The sequence below is a fragment of the Mytilus galloprovincialis genome, chromosome 4 (genome assembly GCF_965363235.1).
Source record: "Mytilus galloprovincialis chromosome 4, xbMytGall1.hap1.1, whole genome shotgun sequence".
Classification (NCBI taxonomy): domain Eukaryota; kingdom Metazoa; phylum Mollusca; class Bivalvia; order Mytilida; family Mytilidae; genus Mytilus; species Mytilus galloprovincialis.
The window spans coordinates 88523439-88549599 of record NC_134841.1 but is presented as its reverse complement, the minus strand read 5'-3'; the positions used below and the strand labels follow the sequence as shown (position 1 = coordinate 88549599).

The 26161-nt window shown below is 31.7% G+C and overlaps 1 protein-coding gene across 3 annotated transcripts in view; it reads right to left on the bottom strand.

The window, feature by feature from the left end:
- Positions 1 to 23573, bottom strand: part of LOC143073310 (uncharacterized) — a 30449-nt gene extending 6876 nt beyond the window's left edge. Inside the window, exons 1-8 of one of the 3 annotated variants that reach the window (XM_076248743.1) lie at positions 23451 to 23490; positions 21038 to 21126; positions 14828 to 14940; positions 14210 to 14348; positions 10034 to 10822; positions 8368 to 8520; positions 7617 to 7849; positions 290 to 1060 (exon numbers count right to left, since the gene is read on the bottom strand). In XM_076248743.1, the coding sequence (XP_076104858.1) occupies positions 290 to 1060; positions 7617 to 7849; positions 8368 to 8520; positions 10034 to 10822; positions 14210 to 14348; positions 14828 to 14893 (2151 nt within the window). In that variant the 5' untranslated portion in view covers positions 14894 to 14940; positions 21038 to 21126; positions 23451 to 23490. Of the gene's footprint in view, positions 1 to 289; positions 1061 to 7616; positions 7850 to 8367; positions 8521 to 10033; positions 10823 to 14209; positions 14349 to 14827; positions 14941 to 15041; positions 15061 to 21037; positions 21127 to 23450 lie in introns of those variants that run through there. The other 2 variants (XM_076248742.1, XM_076248744.1) reach the window with 2 other exon arrangements.
- Positions 23574 to 26161: the final 2588 nt, after the last annotated feature.

Here is a 26161-nt window from a genome sequence, read left to right as displayed (position 1 = left end):
AAAATATTTAAAGTAAAAGATCAAATCACATTTCTGTAGGATAATAAAAATTGAACAGTTGGAAGATTTTTCCTTGTCATCTGATCATGATTGATAACTTTAGAATTTAAACAGGACTATAAATATGTATTTAAAATTGGAAATCTAACTACATCAGTCAAACTTTTCATATTCAGATTTTTTAATAGGTAGTAAAAAGTTAAACAACTTTATTAGATTTTACTGTTTTCAATTTTCTTCTCATTTCCAAATCAGCACATGTACATGTACAGCAACTATTAACATTTACCTTATCTTTCTTGAAGTCTTCTTTCTTTTTGTTACTAAATTTAATATTTTCCATCTTCATCTTTGTAATTTCTTCTTGTGATCTTTTTTCTCGATCATCAGCTGCCTTTTCCAGTTCTTTAAGTTGACTTTCAAGTTCAAATGCATATTGTTTGCTTTCTTTAAGTTGATTTTTGAGACGATCGACTTCTGTCTGAAGTTGACCCCTGTCCTTCATTAGATCTCTATTTTCCTCCTTATAACTATTTAATTCCTGTAGATAATTATCCTTCTGTCTTCCATCTGCATCCAACCCGGCAATCTTATTTTCTAGATCAATTATGCGGACTTGTAATTTATTGTTCTCTTCTCTTAGCTGTGCAATGACACTGAGATCAGTTGTATCTACTTCTGCATTATATTCACTGCTATGTTTCAACTCCTTCTTTCTTTCATATTGTGATACCTTTAGTTGAAGGACATACATCTGATCTTCAGCTGATAAAAGTTGATTTTCGATGTCACTTATTCGTTTGATTAAGGCGAGATTTTCATCTTCCAGTTCACTGATCAAATATTTTCTTTTTCCATATTCAATAAGTTCTTTTTTAAGATCAGCATTATCATTCTTCAGTTCATTCTGTTTTTGCTCCAGTTTTGAGTTATGATACCGCTGATGTCTGTTTTCAGCTCTAAATTTGGTGACATGATGTTGTAACAGATTACCAAATCTATATATATGGCTTTTCAATTCATTGTCTAATTTTTGGAACTCTACATCTGAGAATTTGTCCTGTAAAATTGAACACAAAATCAAACTTCATTTTTTTTCTAATTTGATATGCAAGTATACATACACTGTTAAGCGGAAATTGTTTTGTTAAGGGGATATCCAACAGTTTATTTCTGACGGTGAGAATTTTTTCCCATTAAGATATTTTATTCTTCAATTGACAGAGAATCAAATTTTGCCCAAAAAAATATATGTTGTCGATTTCGTTTTTGCAAAAAATGCTACTGAAAATTGAACATTTTTGCAATTTTGGAGTAAAAAACGTTTTTTATTTAAAAAAATTAAATATGATTTTTTAATCAACATATACTTATATATTTGGGCTCAAATTGAAGCAAAATAATTCAAGATGGTAAGAAAAATCTAACTTTACCATTTAAAGCATTAATTCTTATTCAAATAAAGCCAAAAACGTTATGGTGGACCCAAACAACGGCAAGAAATGAACATTTGAAATGCACATTTTTGATTTTTTTGAATATTTCTAACGGTGTCGATTTGGCCAAAGTAAGATATGTTATTCTTTGAAAAAAATGGAACGTCATAACGTTTTGAAAAATATTTGTCACCATACTCGTTTTTGAAGAAAATTGAGAAATATAATATTGTTTACTCAATCCCTCCCGTAAGCCTCACAAATTGCGCCAAAAAGACGTTTTCCGAAAATAACGTTATATTTCCCCGCTAATTTTTCAAAGGCAGTGCGACAGTGTGGTAGACAAATGTATTCACACTGTGACTTTGTTGGGAAGTTATCTCGATAGCACTCATATCGCATCTTCTTATTCATAATGAACCAGTATCTGGACGAGATAACAATTCAGTTAGTTTTACTATTGTGTTCGTCAAAATTTTGAAACCCTGGTGTGAAACATACAAACCGTGGAATTACAAACTATCAAAATAGTCCCTCTGGTATCTTTCATCCCTCTTTTAAAAACAAAAGTATTACACGTTAGAAATCCGTTTCTGTGTCTCGGTCTATAGTACAAAGCAGGGTTAATTTTCATATTATATTTCCATTTGATTTTGTTGTTCTGAATATTCATTTAGTATGCCACTTGACGTCCGTCATCCATAATCATTATTTATTTTACCGTTACTTTACAATGAAGCGTTTTGCTTTTACTGATTTATATTACACCGTCTATAATTTCACATATCGAAATTAACAAAGAGCACGTGAAATTTTGCAACCAAACACTTGTCTAAAAACTCAATGACTCCGTATTCTTTATTCATTTTGCAGTTTCGGGCTTTTTATTCTTTATAGGCTGCTATATATCTGTATGTTGACTCGTTTAGTCGAAATAAAAATGTATATCCGATGCATAGTGCAGTGAGAGTTTCGCGCTATCTATACGTTAAAAGAACATCTAAATAAATGATTGAAGGAATATACGAACTTCGAATAAAATCTCTAAACAACAACAAAGGTTACATGAATCTTCAAATAAGTCACATTGCTCATTTTAACTCATCTGTTGCGCCATTTGCAGTTGTAGATGAAAACAAAAACTTGATTTAATAAAAGAGATCAGTAAAACAATAAATTGAGAATAAACGAAAGGGCCGAAAAGCGAGCCTGACTGTCGTTGTTTTACGCTTCAATATATGAGTTATTGCATATACACAATTGAGATTGATTTCTATTCTACTGCCCTCCAGCTAGTTTGGCTGCATACAATGTAACCACTGATGTTGACAACTATTTTATTATTGATTATTCAAACAAATGAATTAAAAAAAAAATGCAGAAAGAAAGTCTAAAATTTTCGTTTAAAAATAAAATATAAAGAAAAATAAAATACCAAAACTGAAAAACTGAGAAACAATTATCAGATGAGAACTAATGATTGTGCATCAATATATGAAACTGATAAATTGATTGCTCCCGTGCTCCAGTGGCAAATATATCACGCATATTTACGACGTGGCGAAAGTGGATCTGAAGTAAATCATTGATAAATTATCATGATAAAGAGTTTGCTAGCGGTAAAACGTATGCCGTACTAGAATAAAGTTGAATAAGATCAAAATTTTGAGATAAGCTATTAGCCCCCCCCCCCCTTTTCCCCAATTTTGAATTATGGTATTTCGATGGCTGTTTTTTTTCCTATCCTATTATGGATCCGCTGATTTTGTTAGGGTGTGTCTTATTAGCCAAGACCTACATGAAGACCTACACCGGTTTTTTGCTAAATTATAAATGTTTTCTACTTGTACGTCAGTGTATAGATTACAATGTTTTCCTATTTCATTTTTTTTCATTTTTTTTATTACAGTGTCATCTTTTGCTTTACATTGTTTACGAGTTAAAGGTCGTAGTCATTTAAAGAGCTACTGTACATTGATAGCACTTCAACGCAAAGCTAGATGCATGATGAATTAGTTTACACCGTATTTTATTTTTCTCAAGAAACCTTTTTTCATCTTTCTCAAGTAAAACCAAACTTTTCTATTCTGAATGACAAAATCTCGGAAAAGTTTGGTAAAGAATTAATTATAATTTGCATTCTAATGCAATATTAAATAATAAATCATTACGTATTTGTTCTCGTTGTTTCTTCTGCATGTCTTGAAGATAATTTCAATAAAACTAAAACTTAAGTGAGTATGGTCTATAATGATCAAGATAATTGCAGTTCTTTTATGATAGACGAAGAGGACAAAAATATCTTTAAAATATTTGAGTTAAATTTTCTGTTAATATTCTGCATGAGTCTTTTGCCGATTCCCGCCGTGCTCTTTCCTTTGATGAAAGAACCCTCCCTTTCCAGACGGCCATAACAATTCCAATGGTGATTCCGTTATGACGTCGTTGAAACAACGTTAAATTACGGGAAACAATAGACGACGTTTACGTTTGTTATTACCTCCCCTGAAACTGTTGGATATGCCCTTAATTGAAGGGACTAAAATGTAAAATTACTTATTCAGATTTCAGGAAAATCTGCAAACAGCTATAAGTAGACTGCCTAGAGGGGCTCCAGTCATGCCTCAGTGATTCCCTATATAATCAACCAATTTTTTGCTGCATTATAAACATTGAAAAAAAAATTGAAATAAATTAGGAATTTATAGATTTATAGTGACCTAAAATTAAATTTGTCTTTTCCTGATCGGTAAATTAAATTTAGAATTTAGTAAATTTATTGCAAGAAAAAAAACTCAAGTATTGAATTTGATATATGCTGTCAATACATCAGGATAACTTTTGCCTTTCATGTGTTTGTTTTCAATGTGTACAAAATTCAAAAATCCATACTAAAAAGAAACAAGAGGCTGTCACAACGACAGCAAACCGGATTTATTAACATTTATTTGTGTCCTGGTAATATCACAAGAACCATTACTGATGAATGGTGAAAGTGAAAATCGTCAATATCAAATTTGACCTTCATTTTGTCATCAGTATCAACATATTAAAATTTGAAAAGCTTAATTAGATTGAATGGTTCATGAGTAAATGCAACAACGTGAATGGAAACACCATTTTACAATCTTTCAAGAACCATAACTCCTGAACGGTAAAAGTCAAAATCGTCATTATTGAACTTGACCTCTATTTTATCATCAGTAACAACATATTAAAATTTCAAAAGCTTTGGTTGAATGGTTCATGAAAAAATGCACGGACACAATGGGAAACACCATTTTTCAATCTTTCAAGAACCATAACTCCTGAACGGTAAAAGTCAAAATCGTCATTATTGAACTTGACCTCCATTTTGTCATCAGTAACAGCATATTAAAATTTCGGAAGCTTTGGTAGAACAGTTCATGCATAAATGCACGGACACGACTGGAAACTTCATTTTTCAATCTTTCAAGAACCATAACTCCTGAACAGTAAAAGTCAAAATCGTCATTATTGAACTTGACCTCCATTCTGTCATCAGTAACAACATATTAAAATTTGGGAAGCTTTGGTAGAACAGTTCATGCGTAAATGCACGGACACGACTGGAAACTCCATTTTTCAATCTTTCAAGAACCATAACTCCTGAACGGTAAAAGTCAAAATCGCCATTATTGAACTTGACCTTCGTATAGTTGTCAGTAATAACTTATTAAAATTTTAAAAGCTTTGGTTGAACGGTTCATGAGTTAATGTTTTTCTCATACTATTTGCAAAAGGTCTACTATATATTATTTGTTGTATGGAATGATTGCAAGGTGTACATGTCTTGCGGGCAGATGTCATGTGACCTTGACCTCATTTTCATGGTTCAGTGGTCGAAGTTAAGTTTTTGAGTTTTGGTCTTTTTATCTAATACTATATGCCATAGGTCAACTATATTTGGTGTATGGAAATATTTTATGATCTTTATGTCAGCCGCGCAGGTTTTATTTAACCTTGACCTCATTTTCACGGTTCATTGACGGTGTTAAGTTTTTATGTTTTGGTCTATTTTCTTAAACTATAACGGTAATAGGTCAACTATATAATTATGTTGTATAGAAGCATTGTTAGCTGTACATGTCTGCCTGGCATGGTTCATCTGACCTTGACCTCATTTTCAAGGTTCATTGGTCTTTGTTTAGTTATCTTGGTTAATGTTAAGTTTATGTGACAGTTGTAATAAAGCTTTATTCTTAGGACTATCAACATAATATCAATGATTAGTATAGAAGGCGAGACATTTCAGCGTGTGCACTCTTGTGTATGCTGGTAGAGAAAAGATCCACATAACGTGCTATCGTTGAATTAACTTTCTTTGTCGATTCTATAGATAGCAGTACTTTTTTTTACAATAGCTTACCGTAGTTAGTCGTGCATGATACGCATATTTAGCACTATGGAGCAGGTATTAACCAGATATGTTCAAAATGAAGAAGTGGTCCCTTTTTATTTGATATCATATATATATCTGATAATAAATCCCGTGAAAGTTTCATATATGATTTTAATTCATAAAGAGTGGATAATAATTCACCACTCGAGGTTAATTGGGATTTTTTTTTCGTCCATGGTCGATTGACAGCTGTTATATCGAACAAAATTGTTACAAAAGTCATGACAATAACAGACAAAATGAAGTTACATCATGTCCTTTATAAAAAAGGAACTTTCAATGGTATATTTAAACACATTGTTTTTTGTTTGTTTATTAATCTGCTTTGTTCATTTGATAGATGCTGTAGACAGAAATGTTGAAACCATGTGGCAAGCATTCAAAAAAGCAATCCAAAACACAATAGATAAGAGAGTTCCAACAAAAATGAGCCAATGAAAACACACACATCCATGGATAAACACCAACATCAGGAGGAAGATAAATAAAAAATAAAACCCATAAGAAGGCCAGGAAAACGAAAAAGAAAAGAGACATGGATAGATATAAGAGACTCAAACAGGAAATACAATGGGAAGTCAGACAAGCCAACAAAAAATATATGGAAGAAGTAAGCACCAATTATAAAGACAACTCGAAGAAATTCTGGTCATATATAAAGAGCAAAGGTCAAGAATGGACAGGTGTAGCACCACTGAAGAATAAATTGGGATTTCTGCAAAGTGACAATAAAAGCAAAGCTGAGATACTCAATGATCAATTCCAGTCAATATTCACAAAGGAAAAACCAAATAACTTTCCCAACAAAGGAAAAGGCCCATATTCCACCATGGATGACATCAAAATCAGCGCTAAGGGAGTACACAAACTACTCAAAAACCTTAAACCACACAAAGCTACTGGTCCAGACTCAATTCCATCATTTATCCTGAAAACAGCAGCAGACATTTGATTGCCACCCGACCGCCGCCCGCCCGCCTTACATCCCCAAATCAATAACCGACATTTTTGTCACAAAAATCCGGTTAATAAAATTCAGTAATCCCTACAAATCTTTTAAATAAAAACTAAAACACACCCGTGATATCGCGGGTCCGTGACTGAATTAAAGTATTTAACTATGCGTCATCCCTTTTTTAGTATTGGGATTGTCATCTGATAAGTATTTTAAGTCAATTTTGGTAAATTTTTTCCATAATTTTAATTGTATATTGCATAATTAACCTTGGCCGCAATCCATGATTCAAAATTTTTTTATATTGATAAATTCTATATCAAAATTGGAAACTTTTGGTTACAAGACATTTTGAATAGTAGGTGGCAGCCAAAGCTTTTAGGTCTGAATATTGCACAACATCATCATATTTAGACAAAATGTTGAAAATGAATGTGCCTACTTTGCAGAATATAATGTACTTTCATGAAAAGAACTGATGTATTTAGCATTAAGGCTTTTGAAATAGACCTATTTACGAACCAAATTGTGACGTTTTTGGTGTTCTATGATAAAGTTGATATTTTAGGCCATTTTGTGCCATAAGTGAACCTTGTCCGTTCATAGAGTTCCATTCAATTGTCCAGAAACTAAGTGTCTTTGGACAAGGTGGACGTCGACAAGATGATACCAATATGTGACTACAAAAAAATAAAAATCGAGTTTAAATTGTTGCGAGGTTGTCGCATTTTACACAATAGTAAACGCCATTGCAATAATTTCTATTTTTTATTTATAGTGAAATATTATCACTTTAACCTACCACATTATATCCCATATCTTTATACTTCCAATCTGTCTTGTCCTTTACCAATTGATCAACACTCAATCCCTTCTGCTCGAAGTCATCCCAAAGAAGGTTAACTGATGTTTGGGTTGTATTTTTCAATAGTTCAATATCCTTACGTGTCTGTTCCATACCATTGGCCGTTAACATTTCAACTCGTCTAGTTGATTTTAGTAGATCACTGCAACACACTGAATGGTTTCCTACTCCTACAAAATACACTCAAAATTAACTAAAAAACTAGCCTCTCTGAGTGGGAGCTTATTATCTAATTAAACATGTTAGGGAGCAACCATTCAACTTCAAAGGGAAGGGTTATGGTCAGAATTTTTTTTCCGCCCATAGTCATCTTTTATAAATGCACTTCCAGGAATTTTTTTATACATGTATCAAAATGATAGTTCAATATTATCCAATATATATGATGACAAATAATCTTAATTACTAAGTATTATAGCTATTTGATATACATGTATAGACAGGGGTGAAGTTTTTACAAGAACAGGTTTCCTGTCAAGTTCCATAACTCCATCAAATGTTGTTATTTATCAAAATAGTGGTAAAGAAGTGGTATAGTCTGGGTCTCCGCGGAGAAGTGTACAAAGAGTTAATTTTATGGGTGGGCAGAAAGGTGAAGTAGAAGACAATAAATATTAATACCTACAATTTCTATGGATGTTCTCTTCTAAAATTTTTACATTGCTTCTTATTCTCTGTTTATTTTTACCTTGAGAATATCCAGCCCAGTATGCAGCCGTGGATGCTACCAGGATACAAATTATTTCAACAATCATAATTATGAGACCATCTGTCTTTTCTAACTTAGGTTGTCTGATTGTTACTCTTGGTATTCTCTGTAACTGTATGTCGTCTTCTTCATCTGAAAAAATATATTTAACAAATAAAACAATGTTTAATATTAAGATCTTTGTGAATTAAATAATGGAAACAGACAAAGAAATTTAATGCTAACTTCACACAAGAGTGAGCTCGCTGAAATCTCTCGCCTTCTTTACTAATCATTGATATTATGTTGATATAGTCTTAAGTATAAAGCTTATAAAATATTACAACTTTCACATAAAATTAACATGATCCTAGAAAATGAGGTCAAGGTCATATAAACCAAAACTTACAATCATTCAATACACTAAATATATTTGACATATTGCTTATAGTTTCTAAGAATCAGACTTAGCCAAGGAAACTAAATATTGACCAGGCCAATGAACCATGAAAATGAGGTAAAGGTCAGATAAACCATGCCAGGCAGACATGTACAGCTTACATTCTTCCATACAACAAATTTAGTTGACCTTTTGCTTATAGTTTAAGAAAAACAGACCAAAACACAACATCTTAACACTGAGCAATGAACCGTAAAATGAAGTCAAGTTCAAATAAAACCTGCAAGACAAACATGTACATCATAAAATATTTTCATACACCAAATTATGAATACATTGGATGACTTATTAAATATTGCATATAGCATGTATAGTATTTAGAAACAAGAATGTGTCCAAAGTACACGGATGCCCCACTCACACTATCCTTTTTTTAATTGGACTTCAGCTTCATCAAAAACTACCTTGACCAAAAACTTTAACCTGAACGGACGGAGGGACGAACGAACGGAAGCACAGACCAGAAAACATAATGCCCCTCTACTATCATACATGTAGGTGGGGCATAAAAAGACCAAATTCAAAAACTTAACTTTGACCACTGAAAACCATGAAATGAGGTCAAGGTCAGATGACACCTGCCAGCTAGACATGTACACCATACAATCATTCCAATGACACCAAATATAGTAGAACTATTGCATACAGTATAAGAACAGATTAATACACAAAAATTTAACTACACCTGCCAGTTGGACATGTACACCTTACAGTCCTTCCATACAACGAATATACCAGACCTATTACTGAGATATAGACTTGACCACTAAAACTTAACATTGTTCACTGATCCATGAAATGAGGTCAAGTGAAAACTGTATGACGGTATGAGGACCTTGCAAGCTACATGTGCGCACATACCAAATAAAGTTATCCTTTTACTCATATTAAGAGAAAAATTAACTTTACCAAAATTTTTAACTTTTTTTTCAAGTAGTCTCTTAACCATGACAATGAGGTCAAGGACAATGGACATGTGACAGACGGAAACATGAGGCATCTATATACAATGTATGAAGCAACCAGGTCTTCAACCTTCTAAAATATAAAGCTTTTAAAAATAAGCTAACACCCTCGCTGCAGTAGCCACTACCAATGAATCACTATCCCTATGATGAGCTTTCTGCAACAAAAGTTACAGGCTCGACAAAAATGAGTTTTTCAGGTAACAGTAATTATGATTTGGCAAAGAAGTTTTATTCTTACTTCGAAAAGCTGTTTCTTGTATTAAGTCATCACCATTTTCCATATACCGGTGTCCAGATCTATGTACTAGACCCTCAGTATCTCTCTCTAACAAGGTAAAGGTATCATCTTCATTAGCATTGTCTGTCTGATCACTTTGGAAAGCACCCTGACCTTCAGCCTCTATCTCATTTCTAGCCTCATTTTCATTCTCTTCATGATCCATCAATGAAAAATTTGAACTTTGTAAACTATTTGTCTCTTGAGTTCTGTCACTTCCTGTATCAGTTTCTTCAGCATTTTCCTCTGTTTGTTTTACACTATTTTCTTTTCTTCCCATATTTTCTTTTTCTTTAATTTTGAAGTCTGAGCAACTTTCTCCTGAGTCTGATAAGTGAGCCACCAAATGTAACACTTCAGGAACACTCTCATCTGATGAACTTTGACCAGAGCTACTGGGAAATGATATGTCATCTTTGATATCAGAGTTGACAGATGAAGTAGTTTCATTATTTTCTATCTTACTTCCAGAATTAGAACCAACATTTTCCATTTCAGAAGTGATTGAATTTATTTCATCAGCTTCACATTTTTTGCTTTTTGTATTAATTTCCTGGCTTCCTCCTGCACCATCAGTAGTAGCTCCCATCTCTCCTTGTATGGCTACACATGGTACAGTAGAACCTTTATCATTAGTAGCAGCCATTTCTCCTTGTATGGCTGCATGTGGTACAGTAGAAACTTTCTCATGTTTAGTAACATTTTTAGCTGATTCTTCCTTATCATCAGAGTCAGATTCTGTCAGCAGTTCTGGAATAAACACCAATACAATACATCAATAAAATTGTTGAAATTGTTCAGCTTTATTACTAGCAATCAACAGTTTAAAGGACAAGGAATAATCTGCATTATTTATGTATCCTTGAGTGTGAACTGAAGAATTTATTTAAAGAAAATTGTATCCACTACCAAGAAAATCCTGTACATCAAACAGGTTTTATAAAGATACCCAAATATGAAAACTAGATAATCCTTTTTCATTTTAAACCAGATGCTCCACAGGGCGCAGCTTTATACGACCGCAGAGGTTGAACCCTGAACGGTTGTGGCAAGTATGGACACAACATTCAAGCTGGATTCAGCTCTAAATTTGGATTGTGATTAAATAGTTGACACAGCATAGGTTTCTGACACAGAATGAATGTGGTCTAATGAACTTAAAATACTTTTTTTTCCTTTGAGCAATTCACTATGCTGTTGAATATTAATCCTCTCAAAAAAATGTTTGAAGAAATTTTCTTTTTATTTATGAAATCTGAAATGAGAAAAATTTACCCCCCCTCCCCCATTTTTGTTTTCACATCCCCCTTTCCCTTTTTCCAAAACTGATCTCAATTCAAATTTCTAATGGAGTTTGCAACAATAACTACTCATTTAAATACATCATAAAATATTAAAATGTAACAAAAGGTGCTTGTTATCACTGAATGGTAAGATTGTTTTAATTTATCAGTTGGTAGTAAAAGTAAATATACATTGTATATTGTATACAACAATGATTTAAGTTGATTCAACTACTATTCTGGACAAAGAAAGATAACTCCAATCAATTGAAAATTTCTTGCTATTGCACAATATTGTGCAATTAGATATTTCTTGCTATTGCGCAATACTGTGCAATTGAAAATATTTGCTATTGCACAATACTGTGCAATTGAAGATTTCTTGTTATTGCGCAATACTGTGCAATTGAAAATTTCTTGCTATTGCACAATACTGTGCAATTGAAGATTTCTTGCTATTGCTGAATACTGTGCAATTGAAAATTTCTTGCTATTGCACAATACTTAATATAATAATTTTGGATCCTGATTTGAACCAACTTGAAAACTGGGCCCATAATCAAAAATCTAAGTACATGTTTAGATTCAGCATATCAAAAAAGCTCAAGAATTCAATTTTTGTTAAAATCAAACTTAGTTTAATTTTGGACCCTTTGGACTTTAATGTAGACCAATTTGAAAACGGGACTAAAAATTAAGAATCTACATACACAGTAAGATTTGGCATATCAAAGAACCCCAATTATTCAATTTTTGATGAAATCAAACAAAGTTCAATTTTGGACCCTTTGGGCCCCTTATTCCTAAACTGTTGGGACCAACACTCCCAAAATCAAACCCAACCTTCCTTTAGTGGTCATAAACCTTGTGTTTAAATTTCATAGATTTCTATTTACTTAAACTAAAGTTATGGTGCGAAAACCAAGAATAATGCTTACTTGGGCCCCTTTTTGGCCCCTAATTCCTAAACTGTTCAGACCTCAACTCCCAAAATCAATACCAACCTTTCTTTTTGGTCATAAACCTTGTGTTTAAATTTCATTGATTTTTATTTACTTAAACTAAAGTTATTGTGCGAAAACCAAGAATAATGCTTATTTGGGCCCCTTTTTTGGCCCCTAATTCCTAAACTGTTGGGATCAAAACTCCCAAAATCAATCCCAACCTTCTTTTTGTGGTCATAAACCTTGTGTTAAAATTTCATAGATTTCTATTCACTTTTACTAAAGTTAGAGTGCGAAAACTAAAAGTATTCGGACGATGACGACAACGACGACAACGCAGACGACGACGCCAACGTGATAGCAATATACGACGAAAAATTAAAATTTTTGCGGTTGTATAAAAATCCACTAGAAAGTAATATCATATACTATATATATTGAAGTGTTTAACAACCTTGACTGGCTATACAGCCCTCGCACAGTCGGTAGATATACTATATATACTCTTAATAAATCAGTATCCCATTAAAATTATAACTTTATAAAAAAAAAAAAAAAAAAAAAAAAATAATTTGTACATGATTTTTGAAAAGTGAGAGTTCCCGACCTCTAAACTGTAAAATCTTTTTATTTGTACTATATCATTTATGTACTTTCATTTCTAGTGTATCTACTGTCACTAAATTAGTGTTTTACCTGCATGCAAACTTCTAGAATTAGCATCATTTATTTTGACGGCTTGTCATTTTTTTTTAAATACAAGTATTTTTTGTTAATTTATAGGTCATAATGTAAGTGAGAGAGCTGATATTTTCTTTTTGATTAATATTTGAACCTTAAAGTAACTTATTTATTGTAGAGTGAATAGTTACCCTGATCAGTTTTATTTTAACATGTATAAGCTTTAAGGCCAATAAGAATTTAAAAAATCTAAATGTTTATCAACATAATAACAACCAGCTTTTTAACATTTGGACTGTAAACATGGTAAATTCCAGTATGAAATAAAAATAAAGGTATACCAATAGATTTAAATCACTATTAACCTTTATCCCTTAATAGTTACAACGGTTTACCATGTTTAGTTGGAACATCCAATCCATACAAGAAGGCCTTTATTAATGTGTTTATAATTTTCTAAATAAATGTATATGACAGTTAAATATATGATACTAATATTCATCAACATTAGAAAATGAATCTAGCCATAAGTCAATATGTGAAAAAAAGTTAAAAATTCAGTATATTAGTCCTATCCATTAGTACACAATGTATCTGTTAGTATCAACACTTTTGTTTCAATACAACTTGTGTGGTTTTTTAGTCATGCTAGTTCATGGTCAATGGGAGACGGCTGGCAAACTTTAAGAAAGTCTTTATAAGTTTGAAGAATTTTTAACATGCCATGTCTTTTCTTTGGTCATAAGAATTTAGTGTACTTTACATATTTTTTTTATTATAAAGCCTTTGAATTCAATATTTTCTAATAAATCTTTGGTAACATTTGATTTGACTAAAATGAACTCTTCCAATGGTAGGCAGGTGGTAATCACCATATATATAGGAAGGCTTGTGTTTTTGGCACCTGTCCTAAAGTCAGGAACATTTTGTATATAGATTAGATCGTTGGTTTTCCCGTTTAAATGGTTTTATACTAGGTTTTTTTGGGCCATTTATAGCTTGCTGTTAAGTGTGAGCCAAGGATCCGTGTTGAAGACGTACTTTGACCTATAATGGTTTACTTTACAAATTGTGACTTTGATGAGGTCACAATATCAATCGAGTTGTCTCATTGGCTCTAATACCACATCTTCTTATATCTATTGTGTCTGGTTTACAGAAAAGTGAATAATGGGCAAACAATAGATAATTAATGGATAAGGTAAACTTGAATATTCATGGAAACTAACCTTTTGACCTTAACCTGAGAACAAAGAATGGACGAGATGGATCTGTTCCTGTATCAGAACTTCTTTGTGAAGAACTATCAGCTTCATCCTCTGAAGTTAATAATTCTATAGAACTTTCTGAACAAGCATCATCTTCACTCTGTAAATAGAAATCAGACCTTTCATAAAAAGTTTTGGAATTTATATAAACATGATGTTGGTTGACAGATACAACTGTACATGTACATTTTTTACATAAGAAAACACCTGTACCAAGTCAGGAATATGATATTTGTTTTCCATTCATGTGATGTTTTTGAGTTTTTCATTTGATAAGAGAATTTCCCATGGAGCTGGGTATTTTTGTAATATACTTTGTTTTGTATTTTGAAACCAAAATAAAACATACGTTTTGTACGTTGACTGTCACTCTGGTACATGTATCTCTGTCCCTCTTTAATTTAATTAACAATTGAGTCCCCCTCCCCCCCCCCCCCCAAAAAAAAAGAAAAAAAAAAACAGTGACAGGTTTTCTATGGTATTTTAATTTGTATCAGATACATAACTTATAGAATCAAAGCAATTTACAAATCTTGAAACACGTCTATCATGTGGTATATGATTTTAAGTTATTATTACCTCTATTTCCCCTTCATTAGTAACTAAGGCCCAGTCACTACTGTTGCTTGATTCCTCTGTTGTCATACTGATTCCCTGTTTCACAATTTAACAAAAATCCAAAACAGTCTTCCCTACAAGACATACATGTATGTACTTAATAACAACAAATCTAAACCATATATATATTCAACATATATATAACATGTATATAAAAGTAATATGCTTGACCTACCTTAGTCATTCTTAGACATGTTAGAGACAACATGAAAATCTGGAATAGTAAATGACATTCAGACAGCTTAATGAAATTGTCTTAATCACAATTCTATTAAAGTGAACAGGTAGAGAATGACCTATATATTTGTACATGTAAATATGACATTAATAACTTTAAATCAAAATACATACATATACATTGTATATATGTACTCTAATATCCTTCTTGTACATGTACTTACATGTCTTAACAATGTACATTTTTTTCCAGTGTACATGATAAACAGATTGATTGTAATTCAGCTGTTGAAAAATTCAACGCTATTTTGTGTGATACAGCACTTTTATCCACTAAATTTGTTCAAAAGAAAATCATGAATAGGCCTATTAAGAAAAATAAAAAACCATGGTTCTCAGACTCTTGTCATGACCTCCATACTACAGTTAAAAAGTACTGTTTACTTGTAAATAAGTTTCCAGACAATGGATCCTATAGAAAATCATTTTACTCATTCAAATCTAAATTAAGAAGAAGGTGTAAACAAGAAGAAAGAAGTTACAAGAGTCAAATCTGTGACCAAATTTCACTAAATATGAAAAAAGACCCAAAGACATTTTGGAATTTACTTAACAAATTAAGTTCTCTTTCAGAAATAAAAGAGGAAAACAATTTTGATCAAGAATTATTTATAAACTACTTTAAAAAAATGAACAGTACTTCTAATATCCAAAACAATAAATTCCATGACATAATTATTGAAAAATTAACAGCCTTAAAAAAGACACTAAATACATGCAACTCTGACAACGAATTTAATAAACACATTCAGCCAGCTGAAATTTTAAATGCAGTTAAAACACTTAAAAATGGTAAATCATCAGCTGAAGACTTAATTTCTAACGAAATGATTAAATGCGGTATGCCAGTATTATTAGAACCCCTATTAAAACTTTTTAACCTAGTATTTATGAAAGGCAGCTTCCCAAAATTATGGAACAAAAGTCTGATTACTTTAATTCATAAAAAGGGGAACAAATCTGACCCCTCTAATTATAGAGGTATCTCACTGACTTCTAATTTGGGAAAATTATTCAATAAAATTATACACACTAGACTTATGAAGTTTATTAACACCAATAATTTGATAAGTGAAAATCAGATTGGCTTCAAAGAAAAAGCTAGAACAGCAGATCATATATTCTCATTAAAGTCTATTGTAGACAAATATAAAACTAAAAAAAAGAAAATTTTTGCAGCATTTATAGATCTGCGAAAAGCCTTTGATACTGTCTGGAGGGAGGGTTTATTCTACATTCTACTCCAAAACAGACTTCCAGGCAAACTTTTTAACGTCATCCAATCAATGTATAATGACAACAAATGCAGAATTAAATTTCAAAATGGTATTAGCCATGAATTTATATCAAATTGCGGAGTAAAACAAGGGGATGTACTTAGCCCCACTTTGTTTAATATTTATATAAATGGCCTTGTAAATGACCTTGATCATGCAAACACTCAACCAATTATTATAGGAGATGTTAAACTAACATCATTATTATATGCAGATGACATTATTTTATTGTCTGAAACCCAAGAAGGGCTACAAAATGCACTAAATTAGTTAACTAAATTTTGTTCCCTATGGAAACTTGATGTTAACAAACAAAAATCAAAAATTATAATATTCAATTCTAATGGAAAATCTCATTGTAATTATTTTAAAGTAGAAAAAGAACATCTTGAGACTGTTAAATCTATTTGTTACCTTGGAATAACTATAAATTGTTCAGGAAGTTTAAATCATTCAAAAAAAAATCTTATGGAAAAAGGAAGAAAAGCTTGGTTTAAAATTAAAAAAACAGTCTCTTTAGATAATTCCTGCAGTATGCTTGAAAAATTATTTGATACTTTAGTTGTTCCAATAACTCTTTATGGAAGTGAAGTTTGGGGTGTAAGCCAAGTGTTCAAAGATTCAGATCCATTTGAACATTTACATATTAAATTTATTAAAGAAATTTTAGGAGTACAGTGCAAAACAACAAATGTAGCCTGTTTAACTGAGACAAACAGAATCCCTTTGTACTTTAAAATTCACCTTTCAGCTATAAAATTTCTAAACCACATTGTAAACTCTCCTAACACTTTAGTCCATAAAATATATAATAATGTAGAGAAAACAAGTAAATGGGTTAACATTGTAAAAGACTGGTTAAATAAATTAGGTTTTGGTCATCTCACTTTTAATACTTTTAATTTAAAATATCACATAAATAGTATCCAACAAAGAATCTATGACCAGGCTTATCAAATTATGAATTGTTCTATCAATAAATGTGAAAAATTAAATTTCTTTTGTCATACTAAAAGAATTAGAAAAAGGCCCCCATATATTGATATATGTAAATTCAAAACCGACCGATTAGTTTTCAGTAAATTTAAACTAAGTGCGCATTCCCTAGCAATTGAAAGAGGGCGTTATACCAACATTGAAAGAAATAAACGCATTTGCTTATCCTTTAACAGACAAGAAATTGAGGATGAATACCATTTCTTCTCAATCTGTCCATGCTATAAATCATTAAGGGATACCTATATACAAAATATTAATAAAAATCTTAATTTCAATTTTATTAAATTGCAGTCCACTATAACATTAAATCATTTGACTGTACTTTTAAATAGCAGTCTACCAGTCATTATAAAAATCACCATAAAGTATATTAATGATTGTCTTTTATTAAGAACATCTGTGTAACTTTGTTTAATATGCAACCTAATTTTTGTTTGTGTTCTTTTTTATAATTGTTCATGAACATTAACAATGTGTAAACTGTTGATATTTATAGCCTTTTTCTTCTTCGCTGTGAATACCACTGTCACTCTAATATAGTTATAATCAATTTAACTATTGTCAGTTTATTGTTTTAATTTTGTATGCCATAACCATTTAATGTAAATGTGTTTGTGCGAATAAAATATTGTCTATTGTCTTAAGCTCACAGAGATGATGATGATGAACATTTGCATGCATTACGTATACGTATAAAACATTAAACTGATCAAAAATCAAAACCTTTATTGACTATTCACTTTTATGCATTCAGATAAAGTTGTCTCAATTTTCTTAATTCACTTTAAGGCTTAAAGACTTAATAAACATCTAATGCATAATAACACATATTCATTGACATACACTTATATTATATGCTCAAGGAATTGAGGTGCTCTTCATGTAGCTGAGAAAAATTTATCTTTAAAGCTTATACCTCATGATCAATTACAATGTACATCGATCATGTACATGTATCTAAATCATAGAAATGTTCCTAATATATGTTATCAGCGATTTGAATAGCTATATACATGTACATTGTGTATGTGCTTATGAGTCCTTTGAAAGCCCTTTGAATGCCTTTTTTTTAGGAGGATTTAGAATTACAACCATTTGTTCATGTACATTTTGTAGATGTTCAAGGATTTTAAGTGTGTAACAGATCTAATATAATTATGTAACACCACTCTAATTTACTCATGGGAGAAATCCCCACAAATTAGACAAGATGACAACTATAATTGACAGGGTTGATGATACTAAGTCTATAAAATATGAGAGTTTTATCTGGCTAGAAGTCATAGCACTAATGTAATTTAGCTTTTAACATTGTTGGGGAATTCTGATTGTCAGTGTTTATCAGCACTTTATTCACTCTTGGCCAGCATGCCTTGAGAGAACCACCAAATTTGGCAAAATATCTAACAATCCTTAGTCCATTCAGATATATAGCCAAATACTCCTGTCTGTTTTGAACACATAACTTCAGTGTTAACAGACTAGTGAAACTGACTAAATCAATCACTTTGCCTTATTCCGGCGTCACAAATCAGTGTATAGCTCCGACGTACGCCAGGTGTGTGTGCACAACGAGCTTTAAGCGTGTATTGTGCATACAAGAAGCGTACCTAACATTTATCAGGCGTTCAAGAAACTTATGGTTGCGTATGCCTGTCGTTTGTCTAACATACATGGAATGCATGCTACTAAGGAAACAGGTTTCTTGAATGTATTTGAGACGCGTCCCGGTCGTATCTCGGACGTTCTATTATGGGGTGTTTGTTACAAACACACCCACATACGTTTTAGTTAAAGTCGAACGATCTCGAAGGGTATACAACGTGCCCTAAATGTGTCTCAAACTTATCTTTAGCGCGTTAAACGCGCTTGTAGCGTATGTATAACGTGCGTGTAGTGTACATGTATACGCTAGACACACGCTTAAGCTGGATGAACATTTTTATGCTGCATAAAAATTTCGAGTTGTAGCGTTCACCAAGTGTATATCTTTGTATTTCGACGTACTTCAAACTTATGCAACGCGTGTTTAACAATTGCTTAGCGTTCCTCTGGCATGCAAATAATGTATACCAACTTTGTCAATTTTCTCTATACGTTTGGTGCATGCCAGTCTATACGCCAATGTGTGACACCGGCATAAGAGGCCTCTCTTCCAACATTATGTTTAAAGCTAGTTCAAATTCCCTGTGTTAGGTCCGGCGAATTGATCCAAGCCCTTTTCCTTATAGAGTAGTTTACAAACAAGAATGTGTCCAAAGTACACGGATGCCCCACTCGCATTATCATTTTCCATGTTCAATGGACCGTGAAATTAGGTAAATTATATAATTTAGCCTTAAAAGTAAAAAGATCAACCAAAAGGGAACATGTGTACTAAGTTTCAAGTTGATTAGACTTTAACTTCATCAAAAACTACCTTGAACCAAAAACTTTAACCTGAAACTCGCACTTTTAATTTTTAATGTTCAGTGGACCATGAAAATGGGGTCAAAAGTTTAATTTTGTTTTAAAATAAGAAAGATCATATTTATAAGGAACATGTGTACTAAGTTTCAAGTTGATTGGACTTCAGCTTCATCAAAAACTACCTTGACCAAAAACTTTAACCTGAAGTGGGATGAACGGACGGACCAGAAAACATAATGCCCCTCTACTATCGTAGGTGGGGCATAAAAATACTGCTGTTAAATGTATAAGTTGTCTGTACTATCATGACTATTGAGTTTTTCATTAACTATCAGATTAATAATGATTATTATTTTATTACAATACAGACACAGAATTGTAGTGTAACACATTCCATAAATATCTTATTTCTTATAGATCTTTAATAGATGATATATAAACTTTTAAGAAACATCGATTACAGCTTAAAAATTATGATAAAATGAGTTTAGAGAAAGCACAAATCTATATACATTTGTAGGGAGCCATAATCCTAATATCATTATGTGTATGAAGTGATTTTTTTTAATAACAAACTTAAGGCTCTGAGTCGCTCACCCATACATGTAGGTCTGATGTTTATAATCAACAAAGGACACTTTCCAACATTCATGACATTGTAGACAAGAATAGACTTCATGAATGATAAAACATTTCTTTTTTGTTGATCTTGTATTGCTGATTATTTTGTCTGCTTATTTTTTCTTGACATGCTTGAGCTGTCTTCTCTAATTTTTTTTCTCTATTCTGTAAACCCAATCTGGACTCCCCTTTAAATAATGAATGTACTTCAATAGACTTTCTTCTATTGCCTAAAGATCAAGGATTTCTCAAAACTGATGCAAATTCTTTCAATAGAACATTTGTATAAGAACATGAAGAAGAGATAAAATGATTTTTACATCTTACTTTTTAATATAATTTTCGTTTAAATTATTCTGACAAGAATACTCAAAACTTTGCATGTACACAAACATGTTGTTGATTTAAAATCATGACAGTTATCTATCATACTGGTAATTTATCATTTCTCCTACTTGCCTTAGAAATGAATTGGAATTAATGGTAGCGTTTTAGTTGATTAACTTTAAATTTGATAGCAATACACATCTTGTACCAATCACCTATTTGAATTTATACAAGAATAAAATGTTGATACAATACTTGTCATGCTTGTTATGAACTGTTTAAATTTGATGCATTAAATTACCTGTTAACAAGAATGTGTCCAAAGTACACGGATGCCCCACTCGCACTATTCTTTTCCATGTTCCATGGACCGTGAAATTAGGTAATAATCTAATTTGGTATTAAAATAAGAAAGATTATACTATAGGGAACATATGTACTAAGTTTCAAGTTGATTGGACTTCAATTTAATCAAAAACTACCTTGACCAAAAACTTTAACCTGAAACGCCCACTTTCATTTTCTATGTTTAGTGGACCGTGAAATTGGGGTCAAAAGTCTAATTTGGCTTTAAAATTAGAAAGATCATATCATAAGCAACAAGTCTACTAAGTTTCAAGTTGATTGGACTTCAGCTTCATCAAAAACTACCTTGACCAAAAACTTTAACCTGAAACTCCCACTTTCATTTTCTATGTTCAGTGGACCGTGAAACTGGGGTCAAAAGTCTAATTTGGCTTTAAAATTAGAAAGATCATATCATAAGCAACAAGTCTACTAAGTTTCAAGTTGATTGGACTTCAACTTCATCAAAAACTACCTTGACCAAAAACTTTAACCTGAACGGACGCACAGACGAACAGAGCCACAGACCAGAAAACATAATGCCCCTCTACTATCGTAGGTGGGGCATAAAAACTATATTCAGTGACTGTTTACATGTATATCTAAAATTGATGATTGAAATGGTAGATTATGACTTATTACATGTACAAATGTACTTACATTTTTGTAAGTCACAAAACACATCATTAAATTCATCTTAAGTCTTTAACTAGAAATTCTTCACAATTTAATATCCAGATTAAGATTGCTTATCACTTGTACCTGAGCTTGTACAGGTAGATCAACTTACTTAGATTAAAAAATTCGATTTTAAATCAGCTATCTTCAGATAGTATTCTCTCTGACAGGAGATGCTTTCTAAAGATAGCTGATTTAAAATCAAATTATTCAACTAAGTTTCAGCAAATGCTTACGATTACTTAGATTAAATAAATAAATTAATAATCCAGTTACAAAGAAAACAGTTTACTTTAGCAAGTCGAACACATGCTTTTATTTTGACTAACACAATCAGCACCCCCTTTTTTAAGAAGTACACAATAAGATGTAAAACATTTATATTATTCATCGCAAATAACTCTAGTACTCCTGCAATGATAAAATAGAATTACTTTAAAATTAAAAAATTTACAGTGAAGAAATACTGTATCGTAATTCCGAATTCATTTCGTAGTTTTCAATCAAATTGATACATCCGTGTTTCTGGTTTATATTCAGACTCAAATGATGCATGTTACATAGCATCAATTTGCTAGATAAAGTAATTAAAAACCTTTTCATTGTCAACGTTTGCTTTACAAATCTCTTCAACCTTTTACATAACCAATACGAATCATTTTGTTGTTGTTGCAAATCAGCCATATACTGGTAATGGGTTCATGACTTCTAAGTTGGACACGAAGTGTCCGTGAAAAATAAGCTCCACATGATTTTTAACCCCCATATATAACAATTACCAAAAATAGCAAGAAAACTGCATAGGGACCTTCATGACAGCTTTTGGTCATTCTCGACTATATAAGGGGGGACCATGCATGAAGGCTTGGTATATGAATGGTTACAAACAACAATTAAAGAAAATATTGATACTTCTATAATGCAAATTCAAATAAATATAATTTAAATAAGCAGTCAACTAGCATGTTCACCATTCCTGGCATGGAGGGATGAAATACTTTCTAACACACTACACTGTACAGTGTAAACACGGTTTGTGATGATGAAAGTTCCTCCATCGTTCAATTTTCATCCATTGAGATCCCTGCTATTATAATAGTCCCAGCTTTAACTGAACAAGGAGAAAAGCTAAAATCGTGGAAATTGAACTTGACCTGTAACTTGTCATGATAAAACAATACACCAAATATCAAATCAATGTCTTCAAGCATGAAGAAAAAATGACTCGTCTGTAGGGTACTTAAAAAAGCTTTGGAACTTGACATAAATGTGTCACCGAGAACAAAGAAAGAAGGAAAAAGAGAGTTAAAAAATATACAATTGTATTGCATGCACCATATATGTGCACAGTGACCTGTAAGGCGTCAAAGTAAAAAACAGAACGTCTTGTTTTCCAAATAAAACGCTCTAGATCAGTCATGAAGTTCAATTTTATAATTTTCAATTCAAATCTTTCTTTGGAGAAAGTACACATTTAAACATTACAAACTAAATCTCGTTACATCTGTCAAAAGCGACATCTTAACCTTTTTTCTTGGTAATCACAGCTAGAGACTTGATTTGAGAAAATTATGCAGATCATTTTTGCATTCCATACTATATGCAATTCACCAAAATGTGTTCGTACATACTTACAAACTCTCAAATTATAAGGCATTGTCTCTAATCTGAATGTCTCGTAAAAAATTTACCTGTCTCTAAACAAATAAGATGGTATGCATTCACTTCCATTTCACGAATCATAACATCAACAAAGTCACGTGATTAGCTTTGTTTTGATGATTCAAAGCTTTAGTTTCGTAACATAGTTATTGTAGCTGATCCATCAAAACTGAAATTTTGATGATTTGAAATATCCAAATTGAAATTAATAATCTTTTGAAGTAGTATATGTCTTAATAATTTTATAAATCTATGAAATGATATCGTCCGAAAATATTTTTGCTGCCTAAAGAGCCAATCAGATTTCGACCTGTCTCCAATCATGATCAGTGTTATTGCGAGAGATTTCCAAAAATAGACTTGACTAATTTCCGAAACATTTAGGACTACGATACCAATTTTCATTGGCGTATAAAACGGGACGGATCATTTGGAGAAAGGTGACTTTCAAATCTTGTCTGGCCAAAAATAAATATAAAATCATTTTTACTTTTTATGCTACTCAAAATTATCTAGGACATAGGCCCTATACTATAGCTTTCAGTACAAAAAAAAAATTGGGCTGCAAACTTTAAATATAGTCAAACGATTTTGAAGCGTATACAACGTGCCCTAAACGTGTCTCAAACTTATCTATAGTTTATTAAACGCGCTAGTAGCGTATGTTTTACGTGCGTGTAGCGTACATGTATATATATATACCTATGGCCCATAAGGTATCGCCCCCTGGTGTCAGCTGCCTTTAGGAAATCATAATGCTTTCCTATTTGCTGCTGACACAGGATGAGTCATGGACATGTTTAATTTCTACTTTCTTTTTGGCTAATTATTATATATTTAATTGATCCAACTTTTTGTGTATTATACATATGTGGATATCTATTTTTCTTTTTTTCTTTTTGGGCTACTTGTTTGTTATCTATATCAACCACACTTGCAATAAAATGCATTAGTATTAAAAAAAAAAAAACATACTATAGATTCTTTATCTACGTATTCTTTAAGAACTTAAATAGTTCTCGTTTAACTTTTTTTTTTTTTTATTATCTCATTGTTTGTATTGTATTATGAAAAAATTATTGATGTTGTAATGTTTATGCCCTTTGGGGCCCATAATTGGAAATAAAAAATATCTTATACGCTAGACAAACGCTTGACTGAGCTGGATGGAAAATTTTTATGCTGCATGAAAATTTCCTGGAGTTATAGCGTTCACAAAGCGTATACCTTTCCACTTCGACGTACTCCAAACTTATGCAACGCGAGTTTAACGATTACTTAGTGTTCCTCGAGGGGGGGCAAGGGGGGTCCCAATAACAGCAAAACAGCAAATTGATTTGGCTTATAACAGATAACAAGGAATTAAAATGGACAAAAACAGATAACAGTAAATGAAATATTAAAATAAGTCGGGTCCTTGACAAATCCAGTATTTCTTATTACGGGTATAATCCTTTGTAATGAATTCCATTTTCTATGAACATGGTTTTCAGAATTATGTATCTAGATATGTATTTGGTATATTCTTGTCTGTCCGTCGTCAACATGTCGGACATTAACTCAAACATTCTTTAACCAATTTACATAAAATTTTGGGAAATTGTTTATATCTATTGACGTGAGCTCCCTATCGTTTTTTTTTTTGTAAATTTTAGATTTTAAGTTTCTGAGTAATGGGGTTTGATTCAATACAAATGGTGTTTTTTTTTTCCTGTTTTCTGATAATATCTCAAAAATCCTTTCACAAATTTGCAAGGAATTTTGGTGAATTGTTCATATCTATTGACATGAGCTCCGATTCAATTTTTATAAATTTTAGATTTTACGTTTCTGAGTAAAGGGGTTTAATTATTAATTAAAAAGGGGAGATTTTCTAGTTTTCGGACATAAACACAAAAACATTTTCAGCAGTTCTCATGAAACTTTGCTGAATTGATTATATCTATTGTTGTAAGCGCCCTTTCGAAATTTTTATTTCCGATTTTATTTTATTCAGTTAAGGGGTTTATTCATTAAAAAAGATGGTATTTTCCAGTTTTCGGACAATAACTCAAAAATGTTCTCAGCAGTTCTCATGAAAATTTGATGTATTGTTTATTATATACATGATATATATTGACTGATTTTAATAAATATCTGATATGACAGTGAGAAGTTATCGAATATTTTAAAAAGGTGACGGGCGTATCATGCGCTCATGGCGTAGCTGTTGATTTGTTATAGAATACTTTTTTTAGCATTTATTTTTGTACAAATATCGAAACTCACACATGCTTGTAATTTAAATAATGTGAGATAAAATTGAGAATGGAAATGAGGAATATGTCAAAGAGACAAAACTTATATCTAGTAAAAATTCAAGGGCAGTTATGGAATCAAAGTAGGTCAAATTGACATAGTTCTTGTGTTTGTTGCTACTAAAAAATGACCTAAAAGAGTTTGAATATATATATTCTCATTCTGACTTTTTTAAATGCTCATTTAATGAGGTGTGTGAATTTTTCTGAATAAGACTATGTGGCAAAGTTGTATATAGGGTAGAAAAATCAAAAGCACCAACTATAAGAATGCAATTTATCAAGTAGGACCAATTTTGACACTCCAAAAGTAATTTATTCCACTATTTTCCAAGGCCTTATTTGAACAAATTTTTGATTGTACCAAGTCTACTAGTAAGTAGAATACATAGTTTAATAGGGGAACAATGGCTTGAAGACGAAATAAATCTTTGTTTGTAATG